At 52.3% G+C, this 18980-nt stretch overlaps 1 protein-coding gene across 6 annotated transcripts; it reads left to right on the top strand.

Annotated features, from left to right (window-relative positions):
* The first annotated feature begins 1634 nt into the window (after positions 1–1634).
* On the top strand, positions 1635–16703 carry LOC116744702 (C-type lectin domain family 18 member A-like). Of its 6 annotated transcripts, XM_032614782.1 has the most exons (13): positions 1635–1833; positions 2017–2252; positions 2818–2963; positions 5205–5444; positions 11636–11733; positions 12154–12275; positions 12453–12560; positions 13032–13124; positions 13512–13618; positions 14209–14338; positions 14630–14807; positions 15723–15814; positions 16291–16703. In XM_032614782.1, the coding sequence occupies exons 2-13, from the start codon at positions 2114–2116 to the stop codon at positions 16326–16328; spliced, it is 1491 nt and encodes a 496-aa protein (XP_032470673.1). In that variant the 5' UTR covers positions 1635–1833; positions 2017–2113; the 3' UTR covers positions 16329–16703. The 6 variants fall into 6 exon arrangements, with proteins under 6 accessions (XP_032470673.1, XP_032470677.1, XP_032470674.1 ...); XM_032614786.1 differs by having other exon boundaries at positions 1821–2252; positions 2872–2963; positions 14711–14807; XM_032614783.1 differs by lacking the exon at positions 1635–1833 and having other exon boundaries at positions 1939–2252; positions 14711–14807.
* The last annotated feature ends 2277 nt before the right edge of the window (positions 16704–18980 follow it).

Below are 18980 nucleotides of genomic sequence, written 5' to 3'. Positions count from 1 at the left end.
ATTCTCAAACCCCACTACAACCACTCAGCAGGTTCCTGTAAAAAGTTTGGACCCAGGAGGAAATATTACATACACCAAAGTGCAATGCCCTAGCTAGGGAGTCCAGCGAGATTGTCATCCCTGCTTTACACCATTGGACACCGAGACCCAGGGTGGAAGTGACAATCCCAGGGTCACAGAGAGCACCTCAGACAGAAGCTAGGCCCTCAGATGTCTGGTCTGGTATTTTCTCTGCTCAGCTTCTCCTCTTCTGGCTCCTGAAAGCCGGGCTCGCCCCGGCCTCCTCTTACGGTGAGCCAGGGCCGCTCAAAAGTTGTTCCACCCCAGGCCCCAAAATATATTTTCCTCCCACCTGTGTCATGTGCCCAGCATTGTACTACAGGAAAACTAGCCACATTTATCTTCAAAGCCCAGGAGCAGGAATTGGGTCTTTTGTTACCTGGTGCAGAGCAGGGCTGTGGGAATTGAATTCAAAGAGCCGTGATGTGAACTAAAGCAGATCTGCACTAGGGTCTGGGAATGAATGTGAAGACAGAGCCCCCGGATTAGCTGGGATGCACCATGTGCCTGCTGGGTGACCTGGGGCAAGTCCCTCAGGCACGCTGAGCCCAGCTTCCGCATCTAAAACATGGGCTCCTCATCTTCTATTGCCCCGGGTTGTTGCAACAATTAAGTGAATTCACATATTCGAAGCTGCTTTGTAAACGCTATAGAAAAATATGCATTTTATTAAGCACTGCTGGGACCCAGACAGGGTGAATTTGAGGTTGTCTGGTCATCCCTTTGAGGGAGAAGAAACTCCTCAGGCCCTGGGTATTACAGGGGGATCCCCAACTCCAGACTGGCTTAGGGGTCCTTGTGCCTGGCCCTGTCTCCACTCCCCAACATCCACAAAGGTATCCACATTCCATCCGTGTTTCCCCCTCAAAAGCCAAGCCCACTCGCCTCTCAGCAGAGCTTCCAAGGAACTGACACCTGGTTCTGAGAGAGTGCTGGCCCAGGGGTCAGGGGTCACTCAAACTCCAGAAGGAAGAAGTACCTGGCTTTCAGGGCTGTCCTTTGGGATGGCTGAATAACCTTTGATCTGCCCTGAGGGGAATGTGGGCATTTGGCTGTGGCCTGCAGGACAAATTTTATTTTCTAGGAAATGTGGGCCATGGTGCAGATCTTCTTCAGCTTATTCCAGTGGGACTGTGCTGGCTGCAGCCAGGTCCCGGAGCATCATGGCAACTGGCTGCCCTCCTGCCTGTTTGTCTGGAGGCCGACTTGTTCCCAGCAGGACTCCAGTCAGCCAAGGGCATCACGTGCTCTCTTCCCACTTTTGCCCTCTCCTGGCCTGCAGTCACGTGGGTGGGCCTGGGGGGGCAGCAGGGCTGGGACCCAGCCCCGCACACAACCCAGACAGACTGTCCTAAGGCACCCATTTCCTCCCCCTGGGGCAGCCCCTGCCCACTCCCCTACAAACCCACCGCCCCAGTGCCCCCACCCACCGGTGGCACTTGACTGGTGTGCGGTTACCATCCGCCTATGTTTAATTCATGGCTGGGGGTTGGGACGGGGCTTCCCAAGAAAGGAAAGAACTCCCCTGGGGTCTTGCCCAGTTCTTGCCCGCCCGCAGGGCACATGGCCGCAGCCTCCCTGGGCCTGGGGCTGGGAGGAGAAGCTGCCAATGGGCCTGGAGGACACTGTTCCAGCGTGGGCACAGCCATTATTCTTTAATCTGCAGCCCTGGAATGTCTGCGGGCCAATCAGCAGGGTCTCCGAGGGCTCCCCGAGGGCTCCGATAATCCTGCAATGATTAGCAGGGGCCACGGGGTCGCTGCGAACCACTCGGTGGGTTGGTCGGTTGGCTGTTGGCGGGCGGGCGGGTGGGCTGACCAGGCCAGCAGCCGGAGGAGGGAGGGAGGGAGGGAGTCCGGGGACTGGAGCTGTCTGTCTCCTTTCATGCCAGCGCCAAGGAAGGGAGGCTGTTTGGACTCACCGATTACTCACCAGCCTCCCCCTTTTGTCTGCCAGCCCAGCCTGACTCTTAGAGATTGTGAATAGCTCCATCCAGTCTGGGAAGCGAGCTGGACAGCTGAGCCGGGCAAAGCCCAGAGAACCCAGCAGGCCCATGTTGAGGCTGGAGCCCTCCCCTGGGCTGGGGGGCCACCGGCCTGGCCTCCTGCCCGTACTCCTGGCTCTCCTTGGCATGACCTGGGCAGAGATGCGCCCACTCCAGCTACAGGAGAAGCAGGTTCCAGTGCCTGGAGGTAAGGGGCCACGGGGTGAGGAAAAAGTGGAGGAGCTATGAGCTCTGCAGAGGGTCCCAGGGGGCTTCCGGAAGCCAGTTCCCAGGCCTGAGCCCTGGGCAGGCTGGTGTGATTTAAAGAGCCACCCTCGAACAGTCCAGGGGCTGGAGATGGATGGAGGAGGCTGGGACTGGGGCAGAAGGATGAAGGGGAGTGGGCCCAGGCTTGGGGGTGAAGGAAGAACACTGGGAGCCTGCAGCAGGGACCCCAGAAGAGACTCAGTGGCTGAGAGGAGCCCCAGCCAGAGGGCCCGCTGTGAGCCCAGGGCTGGACCCCTCTTCACACCTAGCCCCCAGGCCCCCAGTCCCTTCTATCACCCCACCCCCAGCTCTCAGCCTAAGGCTCCTTTACGCCTACACCTGTCTCTCTGTCTCAGCCCCACTGCTTTCTCCACATCTCCCTATGCCCCCATGCCTCTGCCCCGGGTCCTCCCATACACACCCACCATTGTCCTGTCCCATCACTTGTTCCATAAGTGCAGGGTTGCATTTTCGTCTTGCCGTGGTGACGCCCGCCCCATCGCCAGGGGCCGGGCCCAGGTCCCACTGCTCAGGTGGCCTGACCGTGTCTCCCGCCCCAGCCCTGAGCAAGAAGGAGAGCTTCCTGCTCCTCTCCCTGCACAACCGCCTGCGCAGCCGGGTCCACCCCCCTGCAGCCAACATGCAGAGAATGGTGAGTACCCCCAACCCGGGCTGGCCAAGGGGGCACCTGGAGGGGCAACCCTGAAGAGGACTGAGGAGGCCATGCCAGTGCCAGGTGCCCTTTCACCTGGCAGAGTGGGGCAGTGGCCAGCCAACTTCCCGCTCTGGGACCACGCCTGGTTGCCGGGGGGCGTGGGGCGGGGGGGGAGGGGGGCCGTTGCTTCCCCCTCCCCCAGAAAGGCAGCCCTTGGGTTTTTCCTTGCATCCCTTCCCGTTGCCCCGGAGACCAGAAGACATGGAAAGAACTGGGGTCCCCTCCTCCAAGAAACAGGAGCATCACAAAAGAGTCCCAGCAGGACTGGAGGCTAGTCAGGGAGGGAGAAGCACCCTGCTGGGGGTGGGAGGGGTGAGGCTTGTGTGTGACCAGACCCACTGCTTCTTCAGCAGTTCTTCTAGGCGACTAGGAGGGGCCCCTCCCCAATTCCCAGCCCATTCACTGGGGGCCAGGGAGCGGGGTATAGGGTTTCCCACCACTCCCTCGGGGCTTCAGGGTTGAAGGTGTCATCCTGGGGCCCAGAAACACTGCCCCGTAGTATGGGACCCCAGCTGCGCCCTCCCATGGTAACAGTCGAGGGAGTGAGGGAGGGGCAGTGTGGGGCAGGCAGGGTTCCCCATGACTGCTTCCCATAAACTCCTCTGAGGCTGGCGCAGCAGTGGCGACCTTGAGAGCTCCAGGGTCAGGTTCCCAGGAGGTGGGGGTGGGGTGGGCAGGAGGGGGGTCGCCTCTCCCCCTTTCCCTGCTCGCGGCGTTCTGCCCCTCCTCAGGCCCAGGTCCTGGCTCTCATCCCCACACTCCCAGCCCTAGTGCCCGGTGTGAGGCTGCTCCGGTCAGCTTCTACACTTCCCATGGCCCTGTTGCCAAAGTCTTAGAAAACAGCATTTCATAAAAAATGCAACTGGAGCCCCACCACTCAGCCTCTGTCACACCCACAGCTCTGGCCCTGGGCACCCCAGTGGAGGCTGAGGCCCTTGGGGGTGGTCCGGGCTGCTGAGGCACCCCACGCAGTCCCCACTGCTCCCAGCTCCAGTCCCCGTCAGCAGTAAAATCACAACCACCATCTGCCCGGGCTGCTGCAGGTCAGGCCCTAAATGCAGCACTTTTCTCTCTGCATCCATTTAATCTTCACACAATCTTACCCTATGGGTACCTTATTATCTGTTTGTTTTGTTTTTTGGCCACACGGCATGCCTTGCAGCATCTCAGTTCCCCGGCCAGGGACTGAACCTGGGCCATGGCAATGAAAGCCCAGAATCCTAACCACTAGGTCACCAGGGAACATCCACCTTATTATTCCATTTTACAGAAGCTATTATTCCATTTTACAGAAGCGTATGTTGAGTCTCATGGAGATTAGGAGACTGTTGGAGGTCACAGAGCTGGAATGAGGTGGCTGGGCTGGACCAGGGCATGACGATCGGGTGACACATGTCATCCTGGTTGCTAAGCCCCCCGTTTCAGAGGACGGGGAGCTGTTGGATGGGGGTAGGGAAAAGGGCAGCTGGTATGTGGTGGGAAGAGCAGATTAGGCCCACTCCAGAGAACTCTGCTTGCTGACACCAAAGCGCTGAGGCCCTGGAGACCTTTTACACCCTCTCTGGTCCTGACTCCCAGCTGGTGCCCCTGTGTACTCCAAAACCAGATTTTGGGAATAAGACACAGCGGTATGGCTGCTGCGACTTTTTGCATCACAGAAGGGAAGCCAAGATGGAGCCTTTCTGACAATGGCCAGGGTCAGTTTTACCTAACACGGAACCAGTTTCAAAGGCTTGGGCACTATCCAGGGCTCCCATTACCAGACGGGAAAAATTACGACAGAGGCCCATCCTATCATGTGGGCTGGCACCTCGCGCCCAGGAACACCCATCCCCCTTAGTGGGCGGGGCCTGAGGGTACACGCCGCTGGAGTCAGAAGGACTGAAGCTGTCAGTCCAGGGTGGAGCCGGGCTCTGGGTGGGGGGTCCAGACAGGGCAGGTGCTTTTCCAACACCACCTTGGAGCGCCCCTTGCAGGTCCTGTCTGACCTTCCCTGGCCCCAGTGAAGGCGGTGAAAGCAGCTCAGAGCACTCAAGCCGCCAAGCAGGACCCCTGTTTGGGCTGGGGTCTCTTCCCTGCAGGACCAGCACCTCTGGATGTCCTGGTGGGGGGGCTGGATCACTAAGGCCTGGCCCAGGGGCCCCTGCTGATGTTGCTGTTTGCGCTCCTTTCCCTCAGGACTGGAGCGAGAGCCTGGCCCAACAGGCCCAGACCAGGGCAGCCCTCTGTGGCGCCCCAGCCCCAAGCTCAGCCTCTGTCCCCCGGGCTACCCCGCAAGTGGGCTGGAATGTGCAGCTGCTGCCCGTGAGCTCGGCGTCCTTCATCCACGTGGTGGGCCTGTGGTTCTCAGAGGGGCAGCAGTACAGCCAGGCAGCGGCGGAGTGTGCCCCCAATGCCACCTGCACCCACTACACTCAGGTGAGGCCCGGGTACTGGCTCTGAGGCCCCTGCCCTGCTGGGATGGTTCAGAGGTCTGCAGTTTGTCCTAAAATTGGTGGTTGCTTTTCCTCCCATTTGTTTAGTTTTACTTTTCTCAGCTTTAAATATGAAATATTTCAAAGCTAAATCAAATAACGGACTCCTTCTTATCCACTACCTAGCATTAGAAAATGTTAACTATATTTGTTTCTCATCTCTTAAAAAAACAAAACTAAGCGTAAGCCCTCCTTCTGCCCTTTCCTCTGTCCCTCCCCAGAGGTAAACTTGCTGAAGTCCAGGTGAAACACCCCATGTTTCCTTTTCTTCCCCCTCAACAAAATTTGTTGAATGTCTTCTCTGTAACTGGCATCGTTTATGTACTAGGATCCAGCACTGGAAAACACAGGCAAAATCCCAAGCATGTTTTTCTCTCTTTTTTTTTTTATGGTTACTTTTATGTGTCAACTTGCAGGGTAGTGGGTTGTTATTGTTGTTGTTTTGCATGACATTTTTTTTGACATTAACATTTTTTATATTAATTAATTAATTTTTTTTTTGGCTGCGTTGGGTCCTCGTTGCTACGTGCCGGCTTTCTCTAGCTGCAGTGAGCGAGGGCTGCTCTTCGTTGAGTTGCGCGGGCTTCTCATTGCGGTGGCTTCTGTTGTTACGGAGCACGGGCTCTAGGAGCGTGGGCTTCAGTAGTTGCGGTGCATGGGTTTATTTGCTCCGCGGCATGTGGGATCCTCCCAGACTAGGGATCAAACCCATGTCCCCTGCATTGGTAGGCAGATTCTTAACCACTGCACCGCCAGGGAATTCCTTTTCTTTTCTTTTTTTGGGGGAGGGGGGGCCGAGGGTAATTCCCCGACCATGTATGGAACCAGGGCCCCAGCAGTGAAAGCACCAAGTCCTAACCACTGGTCCCTCAGGGAATTTCCCCAAGCATGTTTTAATACCTTTACTACACGTGGAAGGGTTTTGATACCTTTTCTACTTGTGCAAGTGGGTTGTGTGTTATTAAATCCTACCTAAGTGCTCTCTCTGTATGTCTCCTTTTGCAATTTGTGTTTATCACTTCAGACCACATTTGTAAGATTTGTTTCCATTGATCTGAGCATGCATGTGTGATTCACTATGAATAAACTGCAATTTACAGGCATCTGGGTTACTTCCACCTTTTTTTTTTTTTTACTATCCCAAGTCATACCGAAATGCATAAATCCTAGTTCCGGTCCGCTTGTACATATGTGTCCAGACTTTTTCTAGGACACACTTGGAAGGGGAATGGCTGGGTCGAGGGAGCACGCACCTACAACCTTAGTAGCTATTGCCAAAGTGATGTCGCCAACTCTACTCCTGCCCACAAACCAGTTCTCACTCCCCATTCTTACTCTATTCATTAAGGAGTATTGTCAGCTCCTTCATTTTTGCCAACTCAAGGCTGTGAAATGCTACCTCATTCTGTTTTTAATTTGCATTTCCCTGATTACATGTGGGACTGAGCCTCTTTTCTGTTCTTTTCATCACCTTTTAATTTCATCTTTCCCTTATTAATTTGTAAGCATCTTTGCTATATGCTTTGTAATTTTTGTTGGTCATATTGGTTGCAGATACTTTTTTTCTAATATATGGCTTGTATTTTCTCTTTGTTTGTTATCTTTTATAAGATAAATCTTTCAGAAGATTTTAATATTAATGTAATCAATTTTCTCTTGTTTTTCATTATAGTTCATCCATTTGTTGTATCATGTTTAAGAAATAAATCCTTTTCAACTCTGACATCAGCTAGATATTCTTCCTGTATTTTCTTCCAAAGTTCAAATGTTTTCCTTTTTTTCATATTGAAGTCATTAAGCCATCTAGTGATATAGGATTTAATTTTATCTTTTTTTAAAGGAATTTTGCCTTTTTTAAAAATTTTATTTATTTATTTATTTATGGCTGTGTTGGCTCTTCGTTTCTGTGCGAGGGCTTTCTCTAGTTGCGGCAAGTGGGGGCCACTCCTCAACGCGGTGCGCAGGCCTCTCACTGTCGTGGCCTCTCTTGTTGCAGAGCACAGGCTCCAGATGCGCAGGCTCAGTAACTGTGGCTCACGGGGCTAGTTGCTCCGCGGCATGTGGGATCCTCCCAGACCAGGGCTCGAAACCGTGTCCCCTGCATTGGCAGGCAGACTCTCAACCACTGCGCCACCAGGGAATCCCAATTTTCTCTTTTTTTTTTACTTCTTGTATTAAGCACTGAATCTTTCCCCCACAGACTCTAATGCCACCTCAGCCATATACCAAGCTCACATATCCACATGGGTCTGTTGCTGAGTTCTCTCTTCTATTTTGTTGCTTTTTTTGTTTACTCCTGCATATATGTGCTTTAATTATTATGGCTTTATAAAAAGTTGTGACAGGAAAATCCCCCATGTTATTATTATCATTCAAAAATTTCTTGGCTATTCTTGATTCTTTCTCCTGATTCTTTCATATGAATTTAATAAGTAGCCTTTATCAGGTTATAGACAGGCCTAGCTGCTCCGCGGCACGTGGGATCTTCCTAGACCGGGGCACAAACCCGTGTCCCCTGCATCAGCAGGCGGACTCTCAACCACTGCGCCACCAGGGAAGCCCCAGACATTTCTTTCTAATCTAAGTTTGTTAAGAATTTTTAAAGTCATGAAAAGGTTTTGTGTTTTATCAAATGCCTTTTGTGCATCTATTGAAATAATTATAAGGTTTTTCCTTAACAGTGATGAAATACATGAATAATTTTTTTGTGTGTGTACAAAGCTGTTACATGACACTACATCTTCCTGGTCATGTATTTTATTATAGAAAATTTCAAATATATACAAAGCAGTCAGAGTGATATAATGAACCCCCATCTACCTATCATCCAGCTTCAACAATTATCAGCTCACGGTTTCATGACTCATATTTATTTATTTATATTGAAGTACAGTTGTACAGTACTATATAAACTGTACAGGTACAGCTGTACAGGTACTTATATACCTGTATAAGCTACAGTACACAGTATAGTGATTCACAAATTTTAAAGGTTATACCCCATTTATAGTTATTATAAAATACTGGCCTTGGGCTTCCCTGGTGGCGCAGTGGTTGAGAGTCCGCCTGCCGATGCAGGGGACACGGGTTCGTGCCCCGGTCCAGGAAGATCCCACATGCCATGGAGGGGCTGGGCCCGTGAGCCATGGCCGCTGAGCCTGCGCGTCCAGAGCCTGTGCTCCGTAATGGGAGAGGCCACAACAGTGAGAGGCCCGTGTACAGCCAAAAAAAAAAAAAAAAAATACCGGCCATATTCCCCATGTTGTACAATGTATCCTTGTAGTTTATTTTATACCTAATAGTTTGTAGCTCTTACTCCCCTACCCTTATACTGCCCTCCCCGCTTCCCTCTCCCCACTGGTAATCACTAGTTTGTTCTCTATATCTGGGAGCCTGCTTCTTTTTTTTGTTATATTCACTAGTTTGTTGTATTTTTTAGATTTCACATATAAGTGAGATCATACAGTATTTGTCTTTCTCTGTCTGACTTATTTCACTTAGCATAATACCCTCCAAGTCCATCCTTGTTGCTGCAAATGGCAAAATTTCATTCTGTTTTATGGCTGAGTAGTATTCCATTGTATATATGATGTGATGCGAAATAAAGCGATGTAGGGTGTGTGTGTGTGTTGTTGTTTTTAATTAATTGCTATATTTGGCTTCCTAAATACTATTTGATAGTGAAATTGACCTCTGATTTTCTTTTCTCATTCTGCCCTCACCTGGTTTATATTAACCTCATAGAATGAGTTGGAGGTTTTGCCTCATTTTGTGTTTCCTGGAATAGGTTCTATAATATTTGCTGTAACTGTCCTGTAAAACTATTTGGGCCTTTTTCTATTTTTTGATTGTTTTGTGTGCATGTGTATGTATCCATGGATTTTTAATTACTGATTCAACTTTTAGAAATGGTCGTAGATCATTTCAGATTTTCTATTTCTTCTTGAGACAGTTTTGCCAAGTTCTATTTTCTAGGAAACTATCCATTTTATATTTTCCAGTTTGTTGGTGCTGTCATTTAAGAGATTTTAAACTAGAATTAAACAGATTTTTTAAATGTTTCCTGTGTCTGCAGCTATGTCCTTTTAAAATTCTCTATTGTATTTATTTGTGCCTTCTCTCTTTTGTTCTTTACCAGTCTTCCCAGAGGTTTGACTATTCTAACGAATCAGCTTTTTGTTTGTTTTCCTTCTCTCTTTTTTCCACCCATCCACAACCTTATCCTTCTTTTTATTAATTTCTGCTCTTTTAAAAAAAAATAAATTTATTTATTTATTTTTGTCTGTGTTGGGTCCTTGTTGCTGTGCGTGGGCTTCCTCTAGTTGAGGAGAGTGGGGGCTACTCTTCGTTGCAGTGTGTGGGCTTCTCATTGCAGTGGCTTCTCTTGTTGCGGAGCACAGGCTCTAGGCGCACGGGCTTCCGTAGTTGTGGCACGCGGGCTCAGTAGTTGTGGCTCGCAGGCTCTAGGGCACAGGCTCAGTAGTTGTGGCACATGGGCTTAGCTGCTCCGCAGCATGTGGGATCTTCCCGTAGCAGGGATCGAACCCATGTCCCCTGCATTGACAGGCGGATTTTTAACCATTGCGCCACCAGGGAAGTCCTTCTGCCCTTGTTTTTATTATTTTCTTTCATCTACTTTCTTAACTCATTAATTTTAACTCCTTTTTCTTTTCTGGTATATGTCTTTTAAAGCTATCAATTTCCCTCTAAACTCTGTTAGCTACATCCCATAAGTTTTGGAATTTAGTGATTTCATTGTCACTTAGGTCTATGAGTTTCCTATTTTCCATTATGATGCTGTCTTTGATTTTGAAGTGTATATTTAAATTTCCAAACTATGTTTTCTCCTTTACTTACTTCTAAATTATTTCCTTGGGAATTCCCTGGTGGTCCAGTGGTTAGGACTTCATGCCTTCACTGCCGGGGCCTGGGTTCAGTCCGTGGTCAGGGAACTAATATCCCATAAGCCACGCAGCCAAAAAAAAATTTTTTTTAATTCAATTAATAATAATAGTAAATTATTTCCTTTACATTCTATTGCATTGAATTCATAGAATGTGTCCTGTAGGATGTTGGTTATTGAGTATTTATTGAATCTTGCTTTGTGGCTTACTGAGGGGTCAGTGTCTGCAAAAGTTCCACACACTCCTAAAAAGAATGCATATTCCCTAACTGTTGGATACATAGGTATGACTACATGTGCATTTCTCCCTGCCTCATGCTGGTCATGTTTAGTGGCTACCAGAGTTTGCTTGGCTATTCCTGTGTATTGACCATTTGTGCTATTTCCAAGTTGTCACTGATTCTAAATCTAAGTTTTGAATACTATTAAAGACCTGTATCTGTTAGCTGTTGCTGCATGACGCACTACTCCCAAATATAGCATCTTACGATTCTGCAGCTTGGCAGTTTGGGTTGGGCTCAGCTGACAGTTTCTTCTGGTCTTCGCTGGGCCCACTCCTGCAACTGCAGTCAGCTGCTGTGTTGGCTGGGAGCTGGCTGTCTAGAGTGGCCTCAACTGGTTCATCTCTGCCCTATAAGGTTCTTCAACCTCCAGCAGCCTTGTTCACGTGGTGGCTGAGCATGAGAGTTCTATGAGAATGAGTGGAAATTGTAGGGTCTCCTGAGGCCTAGGTTTAAAATGGGTCAATATCATTTCTCCTGCATCCTGTTGGCCAACAGAAGCCACAGGGCCAGCCAGATTCAAGGTGTGGGAAAGAGATTCCTCCTGTTGATGCAAAGAACTGCAAAGCCACATTTTATATTAGAGGGGGCTGTAGGGAGAAGTGAAGCATTGTGGCCATTTTTTCAGTCATCACAAGGCCTTTGATGTCCAAGTCTCTTTTCCCACTCTCCTCCACTATCCACAATCTCCCTTCCCTTCAGGTATCTGCTGACCCTCACCTCCCGACCCAGAAGGCCTTTCTAGACTATTCCCACCCATCCTTATATCCCTGCCCAGCACAGCTACTGCTCCTGGGGTCCCCAGGGAGGTGACAAAACTGTTTAACTGCTTGGCCTGGGGCAAGAGCTGTGTCTACCCTTCCCAGGGGAGCATCATCTAGGCTGTTGGTCCCAAGACTAGGAGTGGAGGCGGCCCATGAGAGGGTTTCTGAGCCACTGTGTCTCCTGCAGCTCGTGTGGGCCACCTCGAGCCAGCTGGGTTGTGGGCGGCATCCCTGCTCTGGGGCCCAGGCTGAGATGGAAGCCTTTGTCTGTGCCTACTCTCCCGGGTAAGCCTCCTCCATGGCAGCTGCCCTGCCATCCCCTGCTGGGCTGCGGGGTAGGGGATGCTGTCACCCAGGGTGAGACACTCACCCACCCACCCACAGGCCTTTACCCCTTGGTCTGCACCCCTGCTGGGAGAGGGAAGAAGGAGGAAAGGGAGAGGGTGCAGAAGTGGGCAGCACCCAATATTCTGGCCACGCAGAATGTGGCTTCTTCTCAGACGCCCCTTCCTGGAGGCACCACCCAGCGTTCAGGGCATCTGCCCAGTATTAGTTTGGAGGTCATCTTTTCTTTCCTAGGAAATCTCCCTGTCTCTCCCAGCTCCCTGCCTTCCTGGCTGGGCCGGAAGGAGCTGAAGGGGCTGGTGGGGCAGGCAGCAAGGCCCAAGGCCAGTTCCTTCTAGCCTCTGCTGCTTGCTCTCACAGAGGCAACTGGGAGGTCAACGGGAAGACCATCGTCCCCTACAAGAAGGGCGCCTGGTGTTCGCTCTGCACAGCCAGCGTCTCGGGCTGCTTCAAAGCCTGGGACCACGCAGGGGGGCTGTGTGGTAAGTGCCCCACCCTTCCTGCCTCTGGCTGGGGTGGCTTGATCTGGTGATCCTGGGGGAGGCGGGCAGCATCCTGAGGGACTGTCCCAGAAGCCCTGGTCCTCAGCACTCGGGGAGGCACCTGCCTGGCCTGCCGGGGAGAGGCGCCCTCACAGCATTTCCTTCTCATCCGACCAGAGGTCCCCAGGAACCCATGTCGCATGAGCTGCCGGAACCACGGACATCTCAACCTCAGCACCTGCCACTGCCACTGTCCCCCGGGTTACACAGGCAGATACTGCCAAGGTGAGGGGCGCCTGGAGTTCTGGACTGTGACCCCCCGGGGGACCCAGGGAGCGATCCTCACACAGCCTGTCCTCATCCAATAGCATTCACTGAGCACCGACGGTCTGCCAGACCCTGCGCTGTGCAGGGAATTCAAAGTGAAATCAGATTGGCCCCTCAGGCCCTGGGATGGTGGGAGGAGGACAGTATTAGGATCCAGAAGTGGATTCCTTTCCCACTGTCCCCCACCCCCCAGCTCTGTGACCATGAGCAGGTCCACTCCCAAACCCCGATTTGCTTCTCTCTACAAGATCAAACCAAAGATGCCAAATGTGGCAGCGGTTGGGAGCCCCGATGGTTTCCATCTCTAGGGGGCAGGGGTTGTTCTTGCTGTGGTTGGCCATTCTGCGCACATCCGTGGCCTGTGAGGGGCAGCCTGGGGCCCAGGGGCTGCCAGCTGAGTGCCGTCCCCTCCCTGCCCCATCCTGGCAGTGCGGTGCAGCGTGCAGTGCGTGCACGGCCGGTTCCGGGAAGAGGAGTGCTCCTGCGTCTGTGATGTTGGCTATGGGGGAGCCCAGTGTGCCAGTGAGTCCTGCCGCAAAGCCCCCCAACAAGACGAGCCCCTCCCAGGACCCCCTCAGCTGGTGCTGGGTCTGGTTCGGACCAGCTCACATGAGCCCATCGTACGCACCTCTCCCCCATTCCCCGATCAGTGACGTCACAGTGGTAGCTTGAACTTGGCCATGGTGGGGGTCTTTACACCACCACAGAAATGGCAATGCTAAAATCATAGACTTTTTTTTTTTGAGGGAGAGCTGGTTGTTACACATTTACCAGCACACCACTGACCCCAACCCCCTCTCCTGCTTGGTGGCCAGAGGAAGGGGTACCTTGAGCTTAACATCCTGGCAGGACCGGAAGGGTAATGATTCTGAGGTGCCCACACACAAAATCAGGCTTCCCTCCTCCCAGCCAAGGTGCACTTTCCCTTCCACACCTGTGACCTGAGGATCGATGGAGACTGCTTCATGGTGTCTTCAGAGGCAGACACCTATTACGGAGCCAAGATGAAATGCCAGGTAATGGTTGGCCCCTGCCTTCCCAGGGACCATCCCCCTGGGTTCTTAACAGAGGGACCCTGGGCTAAGAGATGAATTCCTTTGACTTCTCCTGACTCTCATCTTTAGTATAAAGCAGGGGTTACAACTCAGAGGCCCATGGAAGCCAGGAGGTCACTTAATGAGCTGAGGGACCCAGGGACAAGGCCCCACTCAACCCCCATCTAAGGGGCCATCTTGACTCAGCTCGAGCTGCTGGCTGCCGGGCAGGAATGCAAGTTCAGGGGGGCCAGGACCTGGAATTTCTCAAGAGAACCAGAAATGCAGATTTTCACTGAGTTCTCAATTTATTAATGTTGGCAACCAATCCAAATGTATTAAAGACACTGAGCAGGTGAAACAAAACCCTTCCAAGTGTGGGACCCTGACAGAGGAGCCGTGGGCAGAGAGGAGAAGGTGAACTCTGCTCTAAGAGGCAGGAGGCTTTGGGGGGCTGATGACAGCCCGGCCAGCACACAGATTGGACATCCATGGCCACGATGGGTGGCAGGATGGAAAGGAAGGGCTGGCCTGAGCTCTGGGGCCAGAATGACCCGGAGCGGGGGTTACAGGGAAAGGGCGGGGTGCTAGCCCAGATTGAGAGCCAGAAAGTGCAGGACATCCTCGCCTTCTACCTGGGCCGCCTGGAGACCACCAACGAGGTGACCAACAATGACTTTGAGACCAGGAACTTCTGGATCGGTGAGTGCCTGGCTGACTGGTGGAGCGGGGAGGGATGCAGTGCGTGTGGGGCTGGGATGCCTCACACTGCTTCAGGAATCTGGGCCGTGGAAACCCAGAGCACCTACCAGCGGGCAGTAAGGGTGTGGTGAGGGCTCGGGGCCCAGAATGGGGCCAGTAGTCAAGCTGGTGACTCCCTTCCCTGCAGAGAGAGCCGAAGGGAGGGAGAGCCACCAGAGGAGCTGGAAGTGCTGGGAAGGGGGCTTAAGGGCCGGGGGTCGACAGGCATTGGGCAGCAGGCTCTGGGCTCAGGCCCTCATCGCAGGGAGCCTGGGCTGCCAGCGGGGCCCAGGGATCTCGGGTGTGAGGCCAGCCTTGGCTGCTGTGGCTCAGGGCTCACCTACAAGACCGCTAAGGACTCCTTCCGCTGGACCACCGGGGAGCACCAGTCCTTCACCAGTTTCGCCTTTGGGCAGCCTGACAACCAGGGGTGAGTCCGGGGTGCCCTCCCTCCCCTGTGCCCACCTTCTCACCTGGGCCTGCTTGCTCAGCCTTCAGACACCCCTGAACAACCTCCACCCTGCCTGCTGCTTGGCTGAGCGCCCTGAGGGTCTGGACCTTACCTGGTGCCCAGGTGCCAGGAAGTCTGGGCACAGCTGGGTGTGGGCCCAGTGCTCAGATGAGGTACATCCCTGACCTCCAGGGGCTCAAATAGAAGAGAGGGAACCCAAGAAGGCTTAATCCATCCATAGTCCCCATCATCCCTCCAGCTGTCTCTCCGTCTCTCTATTATCTATCCATCCCTCCCCCCTCACCGTGCCCCCTCTGCCTGTATCAATACACTGATTCTGCCCTCCTTAGCTGGTCACCCACCTGCATCCACTCCTGCACACATCTGCCCACTGGCCCGCCTGCACTGAGGCCCAGCCCTGGTCTTCAAAGCCCAGGAATGCCCAGGGCAGGGGGGGAGGTGGTCAGGCTGTGTGGCCACCAAGGCTCCAGATACCCTGCCCAGTTCTCCTTTGACCTCCTTGATGGCAGCCATGCCCAGGCCACTGGCCCATCCCTAGAGGAAGCCAGCTTTGTGGGCCCCCAGGCATACCTTCTCCTGCTGGGAGGAAAGATGTGGGCCTGTGTGTTCCAACCCCACTACCCCCACCTGCAGTGGCCGGCATGGCTGAGGGCTGCAGCGGTGGGTGGAGCTGTCCCCACTGTACCCCGAGAAGAGAGGAGCTGCAGTGCTCTGAAGTGCAGGCATGGGCTTGGGGATGGCTCCCAGAAGCCCCATATGTGGGAGGGGGCACCCAAGAGGCACCTCCCTAGGTGCAGGTGGCCCACTGTGGGGGAGGATTTAATTAACTCATAATTTCATTCCTCCACCCTGAGCACTCGACAATCTTGGCAGGTTTGGCAACTGTGTGGAACTGCAGGCATCGGCCGCCTTCAATTGGAACGACCAGCGCTGTAAAACCCGAAACCGTTACATCTGCCAGTTTGGTGAGGGCCTTCCCACGGCTCCCCTCCTCTGGTCCCTGTCCCCTGGGGATATCCAGATGAACAGTCTAGAGTGTCTGAGCACACAGGGCCATGAGGACATCCTGCTCAGGGCCTCATTGGACCTGTAGGCCCCTGAAGCACAGAGAGGGAGATTGGCCTGGGCTCAGCCACGCAGGGGCAAGACCAGAACTACAGCCTGGCTGGGGATTTCACCAAGGTCCCTTTCCTCCTGTCACTAAAGCTGCCACATGGGAACCCATCGGGTTCTTCAGCGTTCCCTGATTCCCTAGAGCACAGTGAACTATGGTGGGGACAGAGGTGAGACCTAGCCCAGAATCAGCCCCCAGCAGCACCTGCTAGAAGGATCTGGAGCTGCAAGTGGGATCATGGCTATTTCTGGACCTAGTGTAGCAGGGTCCCCATCCCAGGACCGCCTGGGCTATCACTGACCCTTGTTCTGTTCTCTTCCTTTCCAGCTCAGGAGCACATTTCCCGGTGGGACCCAGGGCCCTGAGGCTCACCCATGCCTCTCCCCTGCCAGCACCTGGATGCATAGCCCTACCTGACCTTCTGCCCACCTGTTTAGAACAAGGGTTGGGCTAGGACTGCAGGCCCAACAGCCAAAGAGGCCTCAGACCTTGCTGGAAGTGGGGCAGGGGGTACAAGTGAGGCCGATGGAGAGCCTGGTATAGGAGGAGGGGAGCCTGGGGTCCCCCAGCCTGCTTTTGAGTGGGAAGATGGGTCTTAATTAGGCACTGAAACAGGAGTCCGGGGCAGTGGTCAGAAGAGACCACTCTCCTCCATCTGGGCTGGACCCTCTGGGGCAGACAGAGGTTCCTTGCTGCCCAGGATGCACCCCACAAAGGATTAAACTAAGTTATGGATCAGCTGGACTTGTGAATGCTCATTGTGAAGGGGAATTCAGACAACCCAGAATGATCCCAGGAAGACTGGTTTCCTCCCAGCCACCTCAGTCCCATCCCTGCTCGCCCACATGACCCAGGCCACCCTCTGGAGGTTTTCAGACTCTTAGTCCTGAATAATGCACAGATTTAGAAGCCTTGTTTGTCTGCATCCTTAATTTCCAGCTCCTCTCACCACTGCCTCTGTCAGCTTTGTGTTTCTGTTCACACCTCCTCCTTTATTAATTATGCTTGCTTCTACTTGTCTCTTCTTTCTTTGTGATAATCTGAACTGGGGTCTGTTATAGCCCCATCTCCTCCCTCTCCCTATAGTGGTGAGAGGGTGAGTCCAGGCAGGTGCAAGACTGGGAGGTGCTACCATTAGCGTCCAGAATGCACACTGTTATGTGCGAACATCGAGTTGCTTTGCTGGTTGGAAGTATCAGTATAAGTGTGGCCTGGGCCCATGGCACCGGGAGAAGCAGATCAGTCACGGTTCTTGGTTGCAGCCAATAGAAACATAGAAACAGCCCTGGCTAGTCATGGCAGAAAAGGAATTTATCAAAAGGGCAATGATTTTTAAATGGGCAAAGGACTTGAATAGACAGTTCTCCAAAGAAGATATACAAATGGCCAATAAGCACATGAAAAGATGTTCAACATCACTAGTCATTAGGAAATCCAAATAGAAACCACAGTGAGACACCACTTCACACCCATTAGGATGGCTGTTAGCAACGAAACAGACAATAACAAGTGTTGATGAGGGTGGGGACCCATTGGAACCCTCATACATTGCTGGGGAATGTAAAACGGTGCAGCCATGGTGAAAAATCGTTTGGCGATTGTTCAAAAAGTTAAACAGGACTTCCCTGGTGGCACAGTGGTTAAGAATCCACCTGCCAATGCAGGGGATGCAGGTTCGAACCCTTGTCTGGGAAGATCCCACATGCCGTGGAGCAACTAAGCCTGTGCACCACAACTACTGAGCTTGCGCTCTAGGGCCCGCCAGCCACAACTACTGAAGCCCGCGCACCTAGAGCCTGTGCTCCACAACAAGAGAAGCCAGCGCAATGAGAAGCCCACGCACTGCAACAAAGAGTAACCCCTGCTCACCACAACTAGAGAAAGCCTGCACGCAGCAACGAGGACCCAACGCAGCCAAAAATAAATTAATTAATTTAAAAAAACTAAACACAACTACCATCTGACCCAACAATTCCACTCCTAGGTATGTACCCAAGAGAAACGAAAACAAGTGCTCAAATAAATCCTTAAAACACAAAGTTCATAGCAGCATTATTCACAATAGCCAATAGCCAAGAGGTAGAAACAACCCAAAAGTCCATCAATGGATGAGTAGCTAACAAATCGTGGTGTATACATGCAATGCAATATTAAATCAACCATTAAAAGGGATGAAGTACTGATACATGCTACCAGGTGGACGAACCTTGAAAACATTTTAAGTGAAAGAAGCTAGTCACAAAAGGTCACATACTGCATGATTCCACTTATCTGAACTACTCAGAAAAGGTAAATCCATAGATGCAGAGACGGGTGGTTGCCAAGGGAAACAGGAAAATGAGGGTATGGGTTTTATTTTGAAATGATAAAAATGTTTTGGAATTTAGATAGAGGTGGTGGTTGTACAACACTGTAAATGTATTAAACGCCACTGAATTGGTTAATTTTGCGTTATGTAAATTTCACTTTTTTTTTTTTTTTTAAGTATAATGGCTGGTCACAGGATCCTAGGGAGAGTGAGAGAGACACACTGGGGCCTCTGTAGCCCAGAAATAGTGCTCCAAATTCTGCTGCAAAGCCCATCTGGGTAGACTCCCATGTCACTGCTGCCAGGCACAGGAAATGCAGAGCCTGCTCTGACAGCAGCGACACAGGAGCCACCTTTATGGCAACTAAGGTTGGCAATCCAATGCCCTTCTGAGCCTCTAACACCCCAGACGCCAGATTCCCATTCAGCTGCAGCCTCTCCCATCAGCACTCCTGGCGCTACAGTGCTTCCCTCACCAATATATTTCTCAGTGCCTCGGCAAAGGACGCGCTTGGGGCCGTCCCAGGGTTCCTAGTTTGGGGTGTCAGTGAGCAGGTCCTACCTGAAAAGTCCATTCCAACATTCTCATCTGGAGGTGAGGTAGCCGAACGCCGCGGTTCTCCATGTTGGTCCACGGGCCAGCAGCATCGATATCACCTGGGAACTTGTTAGACGAGCAGATTTTCAGCTGCCCCAAACCTAATCTGAG

Source organism: Phocoena sinus, chromosome 19 (assembly GCF_008692025.1).
Source record: "Phocoena sinus isolate mPhoSin1 chromosome 19, mPhoSin1.pri, whole genome shotgun sequence".
Taxonomy (NCBI): Eukaryota; Metazoa; Chordata; class Mammalia; order Artiodactyla; family Phocoenidae; genus Phocoena; species Phocoena sinus.
The sequence above is the reverse complement of the archived record's forward strand: the minus strand, read 5'-3'. Positions and strand labels throughout refer to the sequence as shown.

What these genes read in the sequence shown, in the direction of transcription:
- LOC116744702 (XM_032614782.1), top strand. Translation starts at nt 2,114, where the DNA reads ATGTTGAGGCTGGAGCCCTCCCCTGGGCTGGGGGGCCACCGGCCTGGC. An exon ending in GTCTGTGCCTACTCTCCCGG is followed by an intron (nt 11,734 to 12,153) that starts GTAAGCCTCCTC and finishes TTGCTCTCACAG; the next exon opens with AGGCAACTGGGAGGTCAACG. An exon ending in CCACGCAGGGGGGCTGTGTG is followed by an intron (nt 12,276 to 12,452) that starts GTAAGTGCCCCA and finishes TCATCCGACCAG; the next exon opens with AGGTCCCCAGGAACCCATGT.